The sequence below is a fragment of the Carlito syrichta genome, unplaced genomic scaffold (genome assembly GCF_000164805.1).
Source record: "Carlito syrichta isolate Samal-C Ts95f unplaced genomic scaffold, Tarsius_syrichta-2.0.1 Scaffold316055, whole genome shotgun sequence".
Taxonomy (NCBI): Eukaryota; Metazoa; Chordata; class Mammalia; order Primates; family Tarsiidae; genus Carlito; species Carlito syrichta.
This window is the reverse complement of record NW_007260151.1, coordinates 36366-57512: the sequence shown is the minus strand read 5'-3', so window position 1 is coordinate 57512 and position 21147 is coordinate 36366. Positions and strand designations below refer to the sequence as shown.

Genomic DNA, 21147 nt, shown 5'->3' with positions numbered 1-21147 from the left:
TTTTTGAAGTCAAATAAATGGTTTTGAGATAAGGATCAAGAGATCTAAAAATGGGCTCCAAAGAGTCATTATAGTATATTTTAACATTACTTTCATGTCCCTATCATTGCTATGGCATATCATTGCCTAGGGCAATGCTTATGAGAAGCCTCTCCAAAAATACTTACCAAATGTATCATATGTCTAAAGATATATTTACAAACACACACACACACACACACACACACACACACAGGCAATTGCCATTCCAGGACTTCATAGTCTCAAAATAAAAGTGAGTAATCACAAATTGTATTGAGTACCTAATATACCTAAGCATATAATCTTTCCATTTATGATACTGGAAAAATGAAGTTAAAAGTAATAAATTATTTAGAAGATGTAAACTTTTCTTAATTTCTATATTGCTCACCCTACAAGATTTGTTTTATAAACATGTTTTTGTATCAACAGACTTTAATCTTTTAAGTTCCTTCTCTGTGCAAATGTGATTTGATATGATTTTGAAGAAAAACTAGTTGAAACCATTTTGCTTATCTCAAAAAGTAAAATAATTCAAAATAATTTTTTTCAATATTAATCACAAGATCTTTTAAAAAATCAGACACAACCAAAAATAGTTATCTCAGTGTCCATATGAAAATTTTCACTACCTGCTGAAGGAAAAACATCAAAAACCTATCATATAAATGATGACATGAAAATTATTTCCATTATATATGTGTAACAATTTTAATTAACTTAAAATGTTTTCCATTTTAATTTTGATATAAATATATGTAAATTATTAAATACTAACCAAAATAAAATATACATAGACTAAGTTACATGTATATTTTGTGTTCATTTATCCTTTTATTATCATAGTAACATGAAAAACAGGGTAACATTTTCATTGATAATATAACAATTACTGTATATAAGTCTCTATAATAACCTATATTTCAAAACATTTACTTTTATTATTTAGCTCTTGCATCTTACATTTGTATTTGTAATTTTTCTCATCTCCAGGAATATCTTTAAAAATTCGAAAACATTTTAGAGGCAGTATCTTTTAATGAATCCAACAATAGGCTTTTGCATATATCTACCAGTAGGTGGAGCAGAAAACATAATTTATTACCCAAGAACAAGGGCAAGAGAATCAAAGTCAGTTTCTTTGGAATAAAACAAATCAGCAAATGAGATTTTCTTCAAAGGAAATATGTCCTATACATGTTAGATTTAGTTTGACTGGTTACTGAATCAAAATAAATAACTTTATTAATCAATCTTTGCAGAAAGATAAATTTACAAATGGAAGCAATATTTGCATTTTACTTTATTCAAATAAACTAAAATTAGCTTTCCTTTCATAAAACTTTTACAGGGACAAGGATTTTTTTGATGTACTCATTTAATAAGGGTGCTAAACCCAATCCTGTTTTACAGGTGATGGGGTGCATAACAAATAGTATTTTCTGGGAAATATAATTGACTAATCCTATTATGTCTGTAGCAACAAATTAACCTTATTACTACTAGTAAATGGTGATTGATTATTTATGCAAATAAGCTACCATGTTCAGCTTTCTGATTGAAATAAACATATACAAAAGGTGCTTTAATATGACTTGAACTTTTTAATTAATAAAACCCTGAGGGGTCTATTAATTCACTCATTGCAATATTAGTTATTTACTTGTGTAATTCCTATTAGCGTTAACATATTTGCTTGAATAAAGATGAGATAATTAATACCATTAAAATTAGTAATAGCTTTTGAAACTATTTTAAGATATACATTGGATTTATACTAAAACAACTTAAAACTGACTTTAAAAATTTGCTATAAGTATATGAGTACATCAGTAAAATCATCCTAGAATTATTAATGCACTAAAAAACACATGATTTCATTTGTTATCTATATGTGAATTCACAAAATTTTGGTTTACAAAATTCTCCATCTTTTTTGAAGCATTATTTGTCTGAAGTAATGTTTTATTTCTACTCATCTAAGGTAACTACCTTAAAATTATGATTCTAGAAACTGTATTAATATCATTCCTAAATTATTAAAATCACCAATAAAAATAGTGTTTCTCTTTTTGCTAACAATGCTGCTAGATTTATTAATTTTAAACAGGTCAATAAAACTTTTCCTATCCTGACATACTTCTTATTAAAATTATTCACACTTGAATATTTATTTGGTAAATTTTCAAATTATCTGCATGAGTTGAAAATTAAAACTGATACAAATCTTTTAAAATAAATACTATTTATTCTTATTTGACTTTTATTTTGTAGTTAAATGCCTACAAATATAACTTACAATCAAAATTCTTAAAACAAGGGAAGGGAGGTTAGGTTATTTTAATTAAAATAAAATAGTACTTTACATCAGCAAAATTATAAGTATAAATAGTTGTTAATTTCAGTGAGCCTGCCTATATAAGCTGTAACGAAAAATTGGCAATTTTCTTCTAAAAAAAAATTATTTGATATTAGACTGAAGTTGGGTTGAGCACACCTTGTGGTTAAGGATCATATAGTATATATCTAAATATACTAAAGTCCTAATACAGTAATGAGTACTCAAAAACATTATTGGGAGTAATTAGCTGATGAATTTAAGTTAAGTTTAAATCTCAGTGTTGCATACTTTTGTTTAGATAGAAACAGTTTACAATTATGACTTGAAATATCAGTGTTAAAATTCGAATGTTTATACTATGATGAAAAATACTGATTTAAAGCTAAGGAAAGCAAATCTGGTGGGATATAAGGAACAAAACACATGACCTTTCCAGTACCATCCTGTCAATTCAACTAATGCCTTCAATAAAATGAACAGATGAGACCAAGATTACACTGCTATTCTATTTTATCACCACACACATGAAAAGTTTGCCTCAGGAACAAACATGTCTCAGTAGGTTCAAAGGGTTGTCTTTTCATCTCCAGTTACCTATGATCAAATATTAAGATCACCATGACAAAGTATACCAACTTGCCAGATCCAAATTAAAGTCCCTGATATTTTTATAATATTCCTCTGCAAGGGAAGTAATTTGAGAACATAATTTCACCCGGAATGCACTCAGTTCTGTGAGGTCAGGTGTAAGGGGGGGGGGGGTGAAGGAATCAGTATAAAGATTCCTAATTTTCATGAATAACTAAAGGAAAGCAAAGAAAGGAAATGAGAAAATGAATGCTTCTAATTGGTAAAACTATCAGAAGAAATTGAAAATATAAAACATTAGTTTATCTTTGATAGGTTACATTCTAATATTATGATTGCTATCATTTACTGAATGACCTCTAAGTGTCTGAACTATTTTAAATATATACATTTAATCCTCATAACATTCTTTCAATGTGGGTTTCATTATTCCACATGTACAGAGTGAAGCAGAGGCTCAGAATATTCAAGGAAATCTCCTAATTTCTTACCCTCAGTGGGATAGTGTGGGATGCCAACTCAACTCTGTCTGATGACAATACCCAGGCTCTTTCAACTGTACCACAGTACCTCAAAAATAATCATATTACTGGATACCTAGGAGTTCTGGAGCAAAAAATACTAAACTCAAGATTGCATACATTGATATTACCAGCAGCTCACATAGTATAAAGAAGGAGAAAACTGAAACAGAGAACTGACAGCTTGTATTTGCCAGCACAAACATACCTAAAACACAATGGCAATATTTGATCATCCATTAGCTCTGTGAGTCAAGCCTCCTGGTGTTTTGTGAAATTATTTGTCAAATCAGGTCCTTAATTTTAAAACAAATGAACTCAAATAACTTAAAAAAATAATGCACAGAAAGTCTATATAATACTCTGGCACAGGGTAGGCACACTATAGATAATTGTTATTATATTATTTTATTAGTAAAGCAACTGAGTCTTTGTGGATTTTCTAAATCATTCCACTAATATTCAGTATCTCAATAACCTTGAGAAAACAGAATTAACAAATGTTCAGTTAAATCTGATTTCATCATTTTAAAAATTGCTTTCTCTATTACACTATCCATTGTAAGTAAAAATAGTACAATTAGAACTCAGATTAAGGAAGACTCCAAGTATAATGAGGGTTCAGAGTTCCCCAAGTTAACAACTGTATCCTAAGAAATAAAATTTCAGATTTAAATTATGAGTATTAATAGAATCATTAGTTTAATCAAAATCGAATTTACTAATAACTAAAGTTGAAAAAACATTTTGGTAAGAAGGAATTACTGATTTGGAATCTATATAAAAAATATAGCACATTAGTCATAGTGGTTTACGCCTGTAATACCAGCACTTTGCGAGGCTGAGGTGGGTGGAATGTTTGAACCTAGGAATTCAAGGCTAAGCCAGGTAGCATAGCAATACCTCATTTCGACAAAAAAATTAAAAATTAGTGGGACGTAGTGGTACACGCCCACTACGTCCAGCTACTTGATATGCTAAGGTGGAAGCCTTTTTTCTCCTCCTGAGTCTAGGAGGTCGAGGCTGCTGTGAGCTGTGATTGTTGTGATCATGCCACTGTACTCCAGCCTGGGTGACTGACAGACTGAGGCCCTGACTCAAAAAAAAAAAAGCACATCAATTATACTATTAACATTTTTACATTGTTGTGGATTCCATAATAAAAAGTTAAAATATTTTTACTTTTAAAATTATCTTTTAATTATTGCTTAAGTGTTTAGAGTCTAAAAACTTCAGTGTGAGTACCAGATCTAGTTCTACTAGTTTTGTGCCAGTAAAACAGTCACATAATAGCTCTCTGTTTGTTTTCTTACCTGTTAAATGAAGATAACTCAGTTCTACAAATCCAAGTAAATATAAAGATAATTATCATTATTGAAAAGTATTAGGTATTTTTGACTAGTAGAGGTTAGCAGTGCAGGAGATCTATAGTCCAGATGTATATGGCCAGCCCAGAGTTTAATATATTTCTGAATTTGGGTGCCTGTAAGGGTGACATTCAGTCTTGAATCTCACCCTCTACCACCAGAACTTGACCTGTCCATGCCTGGAAACATTTGAATATATGACTGGCCAGAACTATGACACTAAACTTGAAGGTCTATGAGAAAGAATAAAAGCCCAGAAATTGCTAGTGTCCTGACTATAGCTCAAGTATTAAAACTCATCTCAACCCCCAATTCATGTTTTTTTAAATCACATTTCTTTTTCAGAATATTCAACATGCAATGTATTCTTTCTTAGTAACCATGACAAAACCTGAGGTGGTAAAATTTTAGCATGTATGGGCAAATACATTTCTAAATATTCCAAGTTTCACATTTATATTTCTATGTGAAGATGTAATTGCTAAAGCAATTTTGTTAAAAGCTTTATCTGAAAGCTCATCAATATTTAGAAAAGGTGGAAGTATTGTTTTAATCCCAACATTAGCGCAAAACAAAAAACATGAAAGCCACCTCAGCTTAATAACTTGTTACTTCTCAGTCAATTCACAACACAACAATAAGCCACTCAGAATGAGCTTCAAAAGCAAGGTTATGCCCTTCATGTTGTGTTATCACTGTGGCATATCACACTGCTGACTTGAACCTTTCTGCCAGTGTCGCAGCAGCTGCCTCTATGAAACTGCTGTCACAGACGAGTCATGGTGCCTGCGCATACCTACACAGAAGCACAAAATTGAACTCGAAGTAGTGTCTTTGTGATATCTTTTCAACAAGTCATGTCCCATTCAGCCTGCTAGTTTATCTCTGTCAGGCTAGGGGCCCAAGTGGCTCACAGAATCTGTCAGGGACAGGTAGACCAACCTGCTTTGTGCTGAGGAGGTAATGCATCTTTCTGGCTTGGTAATCTCTTTTCTTCTCTTCCCTTTCGAGGTTAGCCTTCTTTTCTTCTCTTTCTTTCATTTCTGCAAACTCCTCCAGTGAATCCCTGCATCAAAACCGTCTGAAGTTATTTATCATACCATGTGTTAACATGTTAATTCCTTCACAGATGATAATCAAGTAAGTTTTTTGAGTGCTAATCACCACTCACATCCATCAAAATTAGTAGTATATCTCAGCTGCATTTTCTACATGAATCTTTACAATTTTTAGAACACATGCAAGTGATTTTTCAGTGATTAAGTTTTTAAAATCAAATGCCTATATATTGTAATTAACTTAAAGCTAAGGAAATATATCAAATGTAAAATATATTCATATCAAACACAATGATAAACTACATTATCAGTTTCTTTGCTTGAAGATTAGCTATTTTGGACACACTTAAATATTCCAAGAAAGCAAGTGAGCTATGGGTTTCCTTTAAATTTTGGTTTTGTATTTATAAATCCCTAATCATTTATTTTGTATACTAACTAATGGGCTATTTTAAAAGTATGACTGGTTTCCTACATATGCTTAATTTACTGTAAGTCTACTTCCTTTAGCAGTTCAAATAATATCAGTGAGAATATGTTGATATTCTATGTTATTTTGCCCTTGAAAGGTTGACATTTTGTTCAATTATACAGATAATTGGAATAAAAGTTAAATTGGGTGAATAAGTTAAAGTCTTTTCTAAGTATAATAAATTCCATTAAAAAAATAAAACTTTTTATCATTTGTGCGTGTATCTAAGAAATGTAAACAAAAAATAAGCTTTTAAATATACTATGTGAAAACACCTGCTAAACAGATCTAAAATGTGAAAAAATAATTAAATCCTTTATTTTCAAGGACAAATTTAACTATTCATGTCAAAATAATGCTTTGAAATTGTACTACACTTTTTAAAGAGGTAGATGTATAACTTAGTGTCTAGTTCTGTCAGTAAAATTTTAAGTAAATCATCTGAGCATTTTCCTCAAAGATATCAGCGAGAAGTAGAGGAAAAAATTCAGAAATAAAAAAGATTCTTCTTTCGACTTCAATGTCTAGAAATATTTTTATTGCAGTTCTCTGTTAAAGGCTACTAATACAATACTTCATACAAGGTTACTTATAAAACATACTGACGTTTAAAAATCACCAAGCTATGCTATTGCAGCAGAGCAATTTTTTTCAACATAAGATTAAATTGCAAAATAAATGAATTACTTAGAGTGGCATGGCCCCCATTTTGCCACCCTTCTCTTGAAAATTGCTTATTAATATGAAAAAAGGAGTCAGAAAATAGCCTGTTTTACTTTATGCATAGTATTTTGGGGGCTTCTGCGCCCACAGAGCTGGGCTAGCTGCACATTTAGATTGTGTTGGCAAGCTGGTACAATGACCTTTCTGACCTGCATCTCAGGGCTATTATTAATCGCTAAGTAACCTGGTAAAGCCAAACAAATTTGTTTCCATTGAAAGGATCTCTATCTGTGTCTGAGAATTTGTTCTGTACCAAACAAACCTCATTAACTGTGTCCATTTTTGACAAAGAACCAGGAGTTAGAGGGATTGGTGACCTTTCTTTGTCCTTAAGGTACAAATTTCAAGGCAGTTACATATGAATAAATGAGAATTTTTTACCAGAAAAAATAACAAACATGTTACATAAAAAGTGAATATATTATTCATTTTAATCTTTACTTTTTATATTATAAATTTTTTTCTATAATTCCTCTTATAAACGTTTAAGATAATTCAAAATAACCAGAAAACTGCCACTATAAAGATAATTATTCAGAAATACATGTATCCAATTTTATATTGCTCTAGAGATAAGTACAAAAATTTCTTAAGTAATCATAAAAATAAAAAATACATCTACAAAGAAGTTTGTGCTCTATAAATGATTTAAGGAGTATAAAGAGCTCTTACAAAAGAAGAAGAGCCTAATATAATTGAAAACATATATGAATGGGTAAGGTACAAAAAAGTACGTGGAACTTGGATACAAATTCAATAGCGTAAGTTATCTCAAGTAGTAAAATCAGTCTATCTTCAGGATACAGAAATGTAAAATGAAAATAGTGTGTATTTAGGAGTGCATAGCAAGGAGAGCTAAAACTAGGAGATATGGAAAAGAATGTTAGTTTCTAGTGTATAAAAAAACACACAGGAAACACTAGAAAAACTAATCTGGGGTAATCTCAAAACACAAAAGTAGTTAATTTAATAAATTCACCCAATTATTGAAAAAAAATCAATTCCTAGGTTCCTAATTGATTTATTGTAATACTTAAGAGTGTGTGAATATATTGAACAACACAACTATACTTATGTCAAATATTCTTTGATAAATGATGAAGTGGGAAGAACAGAATAAATTATTTATCCTTGATACATAAGTTTTTGTTACATCAATGGAAATGAGGATTGGCTCTGTGTAAAGGATGCAATAGAAACTGCGATCCCATTAAAAAAGATAGAAACATTCTAACCAGCATTCCCTACAAAATTATTAAAATTATTCCTTTTTTTAACTGGAGATTTTAAAAACAGTACTTTTAAAACACTAAAATAGGTTGTATTCCTTTTTTTAAATTTTAGATGATTTTCTCATTTTTCTTCTCAGATGGTGCCCAAAAAAAGTATACAAATTTTAAGAAGGAAAAAACTGTATTAAAATTGTTATACTTAATATATCAATAACAAAAGAGGAACCCAAGTCAAGTTTGACTTCTGCAATTACAAGAAGTGCTGAAAGTGGTTACCATCAGCGTCTGTCCAGACACTTCTGATTATAGCAAACTAAAAGTAATACATAGATAACATTTCTTAAAATGTATATACATTTTGGGGGCACCCTCACATATGGTATAGGTCTTACTAATTATCCTAGTTTACAAATATGAAAACACATAAAGAGACTAAATCATCTACTCCGAATAACAAATAAGTTAATGGCAAAAATGGAATTGGAATCCCTATATTTGCAGATTTTTCTAAGTCCAGTCCAGATTGTAGTTATACGGAAACAAGAAGTATTACACAGAAGATATTGCTTATTTAATTAGCCATGTATATATTATGTCATTTTATAAACCTATTTTCTACCATATAAAGAAACTTGGAGAAGTCTTAAGATTTTCTGCATCATTTTCATATCTATTAAACATTTTGTAATGTTAGTTTAACAAAAGATAAAATTACTGAAACTTTTGCAAAACTTCATGTATTTGAATATATTTTGCTAATGGTATTTATAGTGATAATAAACTATTTAAATATTCTAACAATCACAGCAATAAAAAAATAATAGCTATTGGAAGGCAATATAGTGGAGCAGTTAACAGCATAGACTCTGGAATAACACCTGTTTACAAAAGCTCTGCTGTGGTCTTTACTAGTTGTTTAGCTTCTGAGCTTCAGTATCTTCATCTGTAAAATGTGAATATATTAGTATCTTCCTCATTAAGCTACTGTGAGGATCAAATAAGTTAATGAATGTAAAGTACTCAAAGTAGTGGCCTGCACATTGTAGGGTAGGGTGCTACATAAGTGTTAGCTATTTATTGATAATTTCTTATGAGGCAGGTAGTAGGCTACTTTATCTACTCAACTGGATATGAATCATTTATGCTTTTTCTAATTCCCTTGATGATCACTTCTTTTCTCTCTCCTGATGAGTGTTCACTTTGTAGATGAAATTCCACAATGTAGAGTGTGGAATCTGGTTTCCTAAGAGGCCTGGGGCATGGTATAAACCTTGACCAGTGGGAAATAAGAGACAGAAGGAAACCATGGAAGTAAGTTTCCTTCCTCTGTGCTCCACATACTGCTGAGGATTGATTTCTCCTTGCAAACCTGGAGAAAAGCTGTGTGACTAAACACAACCAGCATACCTGCTGTTCTATGCTGCATCTCTGTGGGACTCTGTGAAGCAGTGCCAGGGTTGCAGGAGCTATCATATCTCATTCCTCCATACAGAAAAAAAGCACCCAATGCTCCAGCTGCCAGAAGTGCTGGCTGGTAACTGCTCATAACTGAGTATCTCACTGGAGAAAATCAGCTGCCCTGCCCCAAGTTTTGTCATCCTGCCCTACCCAGCCTGGATTGGGACCAAGCTGAAGGGCCATCTCAGTCCCAGAGCCGAGACCTGTGATGCAGCTCAACTCCTCCCTTGGCCTTCCTCCTCCCTTACCTTAGAGATGTTATTCTTAAAATGTTACCTACTAAATCTCGTGTACCAAATCACTGAGTATGAGTTCTGTTTCCATCTATGACATTTCACTCTCATTTCTAGCCCTCACTGAGCTGGTCTTAAACAACCCAAATAAAGTATCAGCACTTTAATCATAATGTATGTTCTGCTTTCAAGAAGTTCCTACCTAAAACACAAACAGTGTCTCATTTAATACTTTCATAGTCTTGTGGCGCAGATATTATTACCCTCAATCTACAGATCAGGAAATGAGATTCACAGAGATTAAATCTCTACCTAAATGCCAACAACCAGAAAGTGGCAGAGTTAGAATCTGAACCCAGGTTTGACTCCAAAATCCTTACCTTTAACCACAATACAATACTCATAGAATACATTTTGCCCAAACCCAGTATTTTTTAGATACCAATAGGACTTTTTTTCTGACTAGGTAACTTTTAATACTGTATTATGTATATTAGTTTTCCAAAGCATGCAAAAGCAAAAGCTGCTCTGTCTGGGAATAAATTAAATGAACAATCACTCTTTCATCATCATTTCCTAAGATTATGACTGGGAAGCTATGTACAGTCATGGGATATACAGATCTTTGCATATCTTCCCTAAAGTATGTTTTTCAGTTGCTGTTTATTAAGTAAAGAATGCTAATATACAATATACCAAAGTATTTTTAAAAAGACTGAAACCAAAAAAGATGCCTAAAAGCTATGCGGCATGATGCAACTAACAAACAATAAAAGCCCACAGGAGTTTTAGGATTGGTCCCTGTTTCTCTCTCCTTCTCACTTCCTATCACTCTCTCCCAGGATCACTATGTTTCTGTCACAATGGCTGTATTTTATTTCCTAACAAATTATTTATTTCTACCTCAGGACTTTTATTTATATTGTATTTTCTGCCTTGATTTTCTTTTACAAAAATCTGAACAGTTTAAAATTAAACATTTTGTAATTGTAAGTAAAAATTAAATAAATAAATAAAATTAAACATTCTGTAACACACAGTCATTAACTTAAGTACTCAGTTTGCTCCTGAGTTTCACACTTTACTCAGAAAGCTGGAGTTAAGACATTAACATTTTGATAACATTTAGAAAGGTCTTCTCATTTTAAAACAAAACAAAACAACAAAAAACCTTTTAGTTACTTTTGAAAATCCTTTGTTTATGGCAATATTGACAAGTTTACCATGAAAATGTTTAAGTCACTTTAAGAGGCAATATCATGAAGAGAATTAACACTCATCTATTTATTCAATCAGGCAGGCAATCACATATATGCTTAAGATATTTAGATGTGCAAAGTCCAGTATTTGCCTTCACATAGCTTGCAAATAAAATAACTAACTAGGCAATAGAAAAGAAGTCTGTTGAAGAAATACATATGCTGCCCATATGTCTTCTTTTGAGAAGTGTCTATTCATGTCTTTTGAACATTTTTTAATGGGGCTGTTTGTTTTTATCCTTTCAACACATTTGAGTTCCTTGTAGATCCTAGATGTTAGGCCTTTGTCAGATATACAGTTGGCAAATATTTTTTCCAATTCTGTGGGCTGTCTCCCTGCTCTTTTGCTGGTTTCTTTTGCTTTGCAGAAGCTCGTCAGTTTGATGAGATCCCACTTGTCTTATTTCTTATGGTATGGGCACTTAGGGTTCTAATCAGGAATTGGGTGCCAATTCCAATTTCCATAAGGGTGACTCCTGCATTTTCTAAGATTCCTGCAGTTTGAGGTTTTACATTTAGGTCTTTGATCCATTTAGAGTTAATTTTTGTGTATGGTGATAGGTAGGAGTCCTGTTTCAATCTTCTGCATGTGATATACCCAGAGGAACTCAAATCATTCTACAAAAAAGATAGCTGCACACGAATGTTTGTTGCAGTCTCTTCACAATAGTAAAAACATGGAACCAACCATGCTGCCCATCGAAGCTGGACTGGATTAAAAAAATGTAGTACATATACATAATGGAATATTATGCAGCCATAAAGAAAGACAAACATATGGACTGCGCAGCAACTTGGAAGAATTTAGAATCGATCATACTCAGTGATCTAATCACAGAAGCAAAGAACAAAGTACCATATGTTCTTACTCATATGCAGACCTTGAACAATGATCATAATACTACAAGAAAAGAATTGGCAGTAGCGGGAAACTGTCAGGGGAGGGGGAGTAGGATTGGCAGTTGAGATAAACTGCTAGGGGAGGGAGGGACACACCTCATCAACAAGGGTACCTACATAATCAACATTTGTATACCTAACCCTGAATTGTACCCACATCTTTAAAAAAAAAGTTAAAAATAAAAAAGAAATACATGTAGAGAGCTTCAGTTTAAAGAGCTCTCTTCTAATTAGAGGGTTCAGAAAAGCTTCATGGAGGTGGTGGCATTGGGTTGGGGATTAACTATGAGCTGGTTTTCACTAGAGAAAGCAGTGATAGAGAGAAGTGGCATTGAAATAAGGCCAGATCATTCACCAGAAACTCTTACTCTCTTAGGTAGACTTGACCATCAACAGCAAAGGACAGAAATGCACTTTCCAGAAGAAGAAATGTTTCCTGGAAATGGATAAATGGGAAAATTCTACAGACTAGACATTTTGAGAATAAAAAAGTAAAAGAGATGATAATGGTCGATGTTATAAAATTACAATACCATGACTTTAGTCTGATCATGCAAAGGGATCGTCCAATTGCTCTGCTATTTCATTTACCAGCTTTGCATGATTTTAAAAAGCAATAAGACTCCATTCAAATATCATTCATGAAAATCAATTTTTTTTCCCTTCTGGCTTATTTAAAATCAATTCAGTTGAAAAGAATTTTTTGTATACTATTCTTTCTAAAATTATGTACATATTTCACTTTTAAATTATTTTTTATTATTTAAATGGTTGCTGTAAAAGGAAGTAAAATTTTATATAATATATAGTCAAATAGTTGAGAATGACACTCAGCTAAGTAAAATAATAAGTATAATAATAAAATGTATTTACACACTACATTATTTTCACGAGCTTTAAATCCTTTCAGACATTAATTCATCCTCACAACATTCCATTGAGGTTGGTAAGGGGAAGCTATTATTAACAAGGTCCCTGTTCTTTGTGAAATAAAATTACTTTACAGATGGTGACTTTGAGACACAGCATGGGGACTTTCCTGCATAAAGGTAGATCAAGGTACATCATATTCTCTGCTTTGCCTGTCTTCACAGTGATTCACTGTGGAGGAAGAGGATCAACTTACTGAATTTATGTTTTGGATAGAGTTCAGAGTTGAGGTAGCTGAAGTTCCATTTCATATAAAATTGTTGCATGATCTTACTTATTTTTTGTTTACTCAAACATCACACATTTCCTCTTATTTAAAATATGTTCACCTCATTTTAAAGCAAAAATAATGACTGCTGTTTTTGCCTGTGATCCACTCACCAAAGATAAGGACTCTCTCTAAACTAATTTCAATGCCATATAAAGCAATAACACACCACAGGATGATATCAACATATTTTAAAGCAGTATGCTACATGCAATTTCAGAAAATATCTAATGAGTTTTGGGAGAGTATATATTGACAACTTGTTTTATAAGTGATCTTAGAAATCATTTTTATATGAATGGCAAAGAGAATTCCATTCCATTTATTGTTGGATTAGAAAAGATTACAAAATAGTGGTAATAAAGAGAACAGAAAGAGACAGAAAGAAACTGGAGTGATTTTCTGTCTCCATTCTATTCAATGCCACGCCCAGAGAGGAAAAGGATAGATTAGAAAGGAAAGGATATAGAAAGAGCTATAAAGCATTACAAGGGGTAATAAAAAACAATTTAAAAACATAAATGATGCTTTATCAATACACTGCTTTTGCAGTAGGTCATCTCTGCATAATTTTCTCTTTATCATAAATTTCTATTTCTTTAGGTATATATTCTAGAAGTTCTCATTCTATACTAATATTATAACTGAGGTTCATATTGATATTTTGACCCAAAGATTCATGTTAAGTATTATAATTAAGAATATGATTCAAGTATTTTTGGGGGGTTTGCTTAATTCTTATGCAGAGAATATATTCTAAAATGTAGTCCTGGTGCTTATATTTTATATGTCTCTAGGACCTCCAAGTCATCTTTTACTATAAAACAATCAAAAGAAAAGGAATGCAACAGAATATAATGATCAGATTTGTATTATAGAACAGCAGTCCCCAACCTTTTTGGCATCAGGGACTGGTTTCATGGAAGACAGGTTTTCCATGGACTGAGGTGAGGGAATGATTTCGAGATGATCAAGTGCATAACACTTATTGTACACTTTATTTCTATTATTATTACATATAATGAAATAATTACACAATTCACCATAAACAAAGAGGCACAGACAGAAGTGGTAAATAAAACAATGGGCGGGCCACATGCAGACTAAAATAAGTGTCAGACTCTAACTTAAAGCCTGCCACCAGGTGCAGCTGTCCAACTGAAGTACATCAACTCACTTGCCACTAACTAGTAGAGTTTTGATATAAGTCTGCAAGCAATTGATTTATTATGGTCATTGTGCAGTCAAACCTCACTGCTAATATTAATCTGTATTTGCATCTGTTCTCCAGTGCTAACATCATTGCCTCAGTTCCACCAAAGGTCGTCAGGCATTGGATTCTCATAAGAGGCACGCACTTAGATCCCTCTCATGAGCAGTTCACGATAGGATTTGTGCTCCTATAAGAATCTAATGCTGCAGCTGATCTGACAGAAGACAGAGCTCAGGTGGTAATGCAAGCAATGGGTAGTGGCTGTAAATTCAGATGAAGCTTTGCCCGCTTGTCCGTGCTTACTTCCTGCTGTGCAGCCCGGTTCCTCACTGGCCCTGGGGGCTGGAGATCCCTTGTTATAAAAGGATCATTAAGGCTGTAGTGGGGAGGACAGATTGATGAGGAGCAAGAATAGAGAACTAGGAAAAGAATTGATAGGGTTTGGTCACCAATTGAATGGAGAAAACAATCTTTAGCATGAATCCCATGTTTCTTGCTTGGATGCTTAAATGAAGAATGGTCCAGTTCACCATAGGAAGAGGAAAAGTTTTGAGGAAATAATTATTTTATACCTAAACATGCTTAGCTTGAGGTGTCTGCAGGATATCCATGTAGCAATGTTAGCAGGCATTTATAACAATATAAATGGTGTTATAGCAATCACCTATTGGGTAGAAGAATATTTAGATAAATGAATCATACAAGTGATAGTAGAAGTTACAGAAGTGAGAGAGATTGTTCAGAGCACACAGAGTGAAAAGGCAAGTACATCAAGGAGGAAACACTGACGTTTAAGGTAAGGCAAATAAAAGAAAGCACACAAAGAATATGGAAAAGAAACCATTAAAAGAGTAGAAAGGAAACCAGGAGAGAGTGGTATCGGAGAATTCAAATTATGAGATTAAAGAAGAAAGTAATTACTGGTATTGTTATGCTTCCAATAGGTCGAATAAGATGAAGGTCAAAATAGTCCACAGTATAGTGTTATTTATAAATAATTTTTAGCACTAGTTACATTTTCTCAATACAATTTCAGGGAAATTTAAACAAATCTTCAAGTATGACTGAAAAGTTTATGTATTATTAATGTAGCAAGCATCTGCATCTGAGATAAATCTACTCTTAGTAAGCAATATGAAAAATAGTATTCTTCATCCTTATCACAGATTTTTTTTTTTAAAGAAAAAGAAATGTTCTTTTATCTTCTATCAAAAGATCAGCTAAGAGAAGTGAGAGGTAAGAACTACCAGTCCATTCAATCCTCGAATTTGGACTGCCATGAGACTAAGTCCATGGACTAATGTATTTTAGTCTCTTACTCTCAAATTAGTAACATTTTAGTATTATTCCCTGATATTTCTTTTCTTTTCCTTTTTCTTTCTTTTTTTTGCATAAAAAGAGGGAACTTGAAATTTAGACTGCCTTTCCTATTTAAAAAAATGACTGAGGACATTGTTCATTAGATTACTTAAAATCTCCTACTGAATACTCATGCAAAAATTTCTTTTAGGATCACTGCTAGAAAAGGCTGTTTCTTGGCATATGCAGCAAAGTTTCTCCATTTTGTTAATGAGACATACTTAACTAATCATCTTCCCTGATCAACCACACCATTATAGTTATCATATCATATCCTTTACCATGGTCCTTATTTCTTTACTCTTTTCTTGCATATCTTTGTAAACTGCTTGAAATTCATTGTGAAACAAAATTAAATTGAAATACCCAACATAATAAGCCTTTTCCTTTTATTAATTTCTTCTTAGGATTGAAACTCTTTTATACATATAATTTGCTTTCAAAAACTTTGAAACAGAAAATTGTTAAAGGTAGTGCATTCTTGTTAAAAATAAATGGAGTATGTAAAAGATAGTAATCAAATGGTTACTATCATTCCATATTTTAAAATAATTATGTAGATTATGCCATTAATTACTAATTATAAATAAATAGAAGATACTTTTTAAATTAGAGAATATGGTTTATTTAAAAGTAAATGACAGAGAGAGAGAGAGCAAGAGAGAGAGGGAGAGAGAAGATTCACCTCCCCAAGGTAAGGGAGGAGGCCAAAGCCAAATAGCAGACACTTTTTAGAACAAAGAATATATAGTGTATTTTAAGTTAGACACCCTGGCATGTGTTATTATTTAAATTCTACCAAATTAATTACTACAATTATTGAGCCCTTATATATAAAATGATTCTACCAAAAAAAGTTACATGTGTAGTTAACATTACAGACTAATTTGTTTTTTGAAAACTAAAATGTTTTCTTTACTTCTTAGGCCAGCCCTCACTACAAATAGAGTCTATTGTCTACATACAATTAGATAAAGCCAAATTGCTATCAAGTTTGTTGAGATCAGAATATTACATTTTATAAATGAGGTTTATCAAAATTTTACCTTTAGGTAATTGTATTTATTCTCCTTATTTACACAATATCTATAGTGCTCTACTCATGTCCTTGAAATAGGGAACAGGGACACCATAGTATGAAAAAGTGGGCTTGCTGCTGGAGTTCATAAATTTTGTTCAGCTTCGGATGAGTTCAAAGAATTGCCATGTAAGAAAAGCCTTACAGAGGGAATTTATCTGATTATGGCAGTAATAATTACCCAGCTGTTTATTGCAGATAGAGAAATAATTCATGTAGGCAATAGGCCGTGGTGGCAATGACACTCCGCATTTAGTAAATATGCAAACTGTTCACTTCTAATTAACCAAGCTAGAGGATGCCCTTATTAAATGTATAAACTAAAAGTGCCTTTCTGACAAGTGATGAATTGTTACAATGCACAAACTCTTGCCACAGAATTATTGGAGTGAACTTGGGGCTTAACTTCATTAAGAGATCTTGTGGGATAGTTAAATGAGGATGGACAGCATAACAAGGCTTACCTGACAGACAATGATATGTTAGCGCTTAATGGAACTGCACCTTTTCTTCTGCCCACTTAACTGTTCAGATTCACACTAGATAAATTGTGAAACTGCAAAGTTAATTTGAGTTTGAATAATAAAAATAAATGAAATAACATGACAACCCACTTATGGAAGCGACCTGACAGTTTATCTATTGAAGGAACCTACAAAACAGCCATTAAAAAAATGATTCAAATATCTTACATATACCAAAAACTAAAAATAAGACACTCTTTTCCACAACTTTAAAATAATTTGTTTAGTAAAAATAAATGATCTTGTGGACTAACTTTAAAATATCTTTCAAAAATTAAATGGATGAGTTTTAGTAAAAAGAAAAACACAACAAAAAATTAATCTAAATACTGACTCTGAGTTTCACTAAATTTTTACCAAATAATCAACTATTAAATAGTCCTTAGTCTATATTCCATGTTTAACTTTAAGATAACTATTAATTCTTTACCAAACATCTATACAAATATTTGCACCCCAATTAAGAATCTTATAAAAATAATATGTAAAGGCAAGTCCTAGACATAATGAAACAAAATTCAAATATTTCAATGTGAATTATAGAATAGGTAATAATATCTATTTCACAGGGTTGTTGTGAAAATTAAAGGAGATTATAAAAATAGTGGATTTAGAATCATGCTTGGTATAAAATAAATGCTCAATATAATGTTAGCAATTTTTAATGCGCTTAAGTGACATTAGCTCTATTTGACTATAAGACTGTTTCCTAATGTTTTATCAAAATATATTTTATTTCACAACAAAATTTTTTGAAATTTAACATCTACTGTGTTTTCAGACTGTTTACTTCTCATAAATTAAATTAATGACATGTTCTCATTCAAACTCAAACCCTGAACATTACCACAATACTATAATAAAGGAATTGGCAGTAGCCAGAAACTGCCGCGGGGGGTGGGGGTGGGGATAACATCAATAAGGGTACCTGATCTCAAACCAGGTGAAGTGGGGACCAATGGGAGGCTCAAACTTTACCTGGATGATGATCACGTGCATGCCTAATCCTGAATTGGACCCCACATCTTTAAAATAAAATAAAATAAAATAAAAATAAATTAAATTTATGAAACTCAAGGCATTATTAGACAGTCTGCCAATACAGGTACTTCATAAGTGGTCTGGTACTAATAATCTAAATGTTAACTTTTAAAAATACCCTAGGCAACTGGTCATCCAAAATAGATCTCACAGAAAGCTACAATAACTGAATATATTAATATCTCGACACCTTTATAAGATTTTTTTACAGACAGAAAAAGCAAGTACAAAGATAGTAACTTGGCTAAGGACACAAAACTATTCATTGGTATAGTTAAGATTGACACTGAGGTCTACTGAGACTCTATCCCTCCTCTTGCATCTACATAACACAGCCTCTGAGACTATGAAATATGTGAATTAGCATTTTGAATAATACCAGATTACTATAAATGTTTGCATAATCATATACTTACTGTAAAAAAGGATAATATATAAGAGTAATTTTATATACTTTAAGAGAATCAGACTCTATCACCATTCAGGTCAGAGTCAAATATAGCTCCTCCAAATTTATACTTTGAAAGAATACATAACCGTATCTTCAAAAACATTTATACAATCAAATATTTACTAATATACTAATATTTTTTCTAGTAAACATTATGTATCAAGAAATATAGCAAGAACCCATCTCTACAAATAACTTTTTAAAAAGTTTGCCAGTCATGGCGTCACATCTCACAGTCTCAGCTACTCGGAATGCAGGAGGACTGAGCGTAGGAGTTCGAGGCTAAAGAAGCTATGACCATGCCACTGCACTTCAGTCTGAGCAACAGAATGAAACCCTGTCTCAAAAACAAAAACTGCCAGGCTCAGTGGCTCAGCCTGTAATCCTGCGCCTCTGAGAAGCTGAGGTGAGTGAAGTGCCTGAGCCTGCGGGTTCGAGACCCGTCTAGGCAACTTGGCGAGACCTCATCTCTACATTAAATCAAAATGAGCCGGGCGTGGTAGCGCATGCCTGTAGTTCCAGCTACTTGGAAGGTTGAGGTGGAAGGATTGCCGAGCCCAGCAGGTTGAGGCTGTGGTGGGCGGGAACAGCCACTGCACTCCAGTCTGGGCGACAGAGTGAGACTCCAACTCAAAAAAAAAAAAACACAAACCAAAATTGATAACAACAACAAACCCTTCCATATCGTAATGAGAGAATACTATAATGAGAGGCCAAAATAAAATAGTTTTAATTAAGAAAGAAGCCATATATAAGAATAATAGGTTTTTAGAGGCTTTAAATGCATTTATAAATTTATAACAACTTAGTTTCCACAGTATGAAGAAAATGAAAGTAATTTAAAAAGCAAAGAAATAATACCCCATTTAAGGAGAGTATAATAATAATAGGCAATATTTACTGAGTGCTTATTAAAATAATGTGTGGATTTCTAATAAAGATGGAATGCATGCTCTTTTGCCAATAATCCCTTTCTGAAAGCAGACAAAATGATCAAAAGGAGCCCAAAATATAGGGGGAAATTTGCATTAAAACAAGGGAACAATCACAACCCCCATCATAAATTTAGGAGAATGGGAGTTGAATGAATGAAGAATATCTGCCACATTAAGTTCAATTTAAACCCTAAGTACACAGTATCTTTCTTAATCACAGTGTAATATGTGGGCAAGTTTGCTGTTGAACAAGTTTGATGATCCTAATAAAAACTCCAACAAAGAGGGATAAAGACTGGTGATGACTGGGATGCAGGACTGAAGAGAGAATTTGCAGCCAAGCAATTTCTCTTTTTGTTGATGATAACTTCTGATTGGGTTGAGACTAGATGGCAACATTGTGCTGGAGGAAAATAGGAGAGTGGCCTGAGGGCAGCCGAGTGAAGTCCACTGAGGAAACAAAAGCTAGTCTAGGAGCAGTAGAACTTCACACTAATCCCGCTTCTTGAAATCAATATCCACAGTGACACAGCGACAGACAGTCAATCAGGACATGGGAGGGTAGTGACCAGAGCTGCCTATTTCTCTAATTTATTATCCATCCCTCATCAGATACTTGAATGACTGAACAAAAAAACAAAGCCATCAATATCCAACCTTATACCCTAAGCTTTTTAAAAAGTACACAAACTTTGAGACCTATTTAGAGATTTTGGTAAGGTATAAAATTACTCCATCAAAATACATTGCTTTCTATATATAAATTATAATCACTTGCGAACTGACAAAATCTACCGTTAACAAATATAATAATTTTCTCTTTATTTTTTTAATTAAAAATAAAATTAACAAATAATATGTAGAACCTGTATTAAGAAAGTCACAAAAATTTACTGGTGGATATCTTAAAAATACATGAATTAAGAGACATCCTTTGACAAGATTCCAATTATAAAAACATTATTTTAACCTATATGATTCTATAAGTTTCATTTAAACCTATTTAAAAACGCAATTTAGGAGAAGCGGCAAGATGGCAATGGGGCAACCCGGTCTCTGAAGTCCTCTGCAAAGGAGATCTGCAGTGGGTCTCTGACTCTCGCCCCGGGGGGCTGGGGACCCCAACATCGCAACCTGCTCTTCATACAGAGCTTGGCTGTTGCCACCGCTGGGAC

The 21147-nt window shown here is 32.7% G+C and overlaps 1 protein-coding gene across 1 annotated transcript in view; it reads right to left on the bottom strand.

Moving 5' to 3' along the window:
- LOC103276349 (spermatogenesis-associated protein 17) overlaps positions 1-5906 on the bottom strand; it is a 130440-nt gene extending 124534 nt beyond the window's left edge. The window contains exon 1 of the mRNA XM_008073752.1: positions 5781-5906. Coding sequence (XP_008071943.1) covers positions 5781-5879 — 99 coding nt within the window. The 5' untranslated portion in view covers positions 5880-5906. The remainder of the gene's footprint in view (positions 1-5780) is intronic.
- Positions 5907-21147: the final 15241 nt, after the last annotated feature.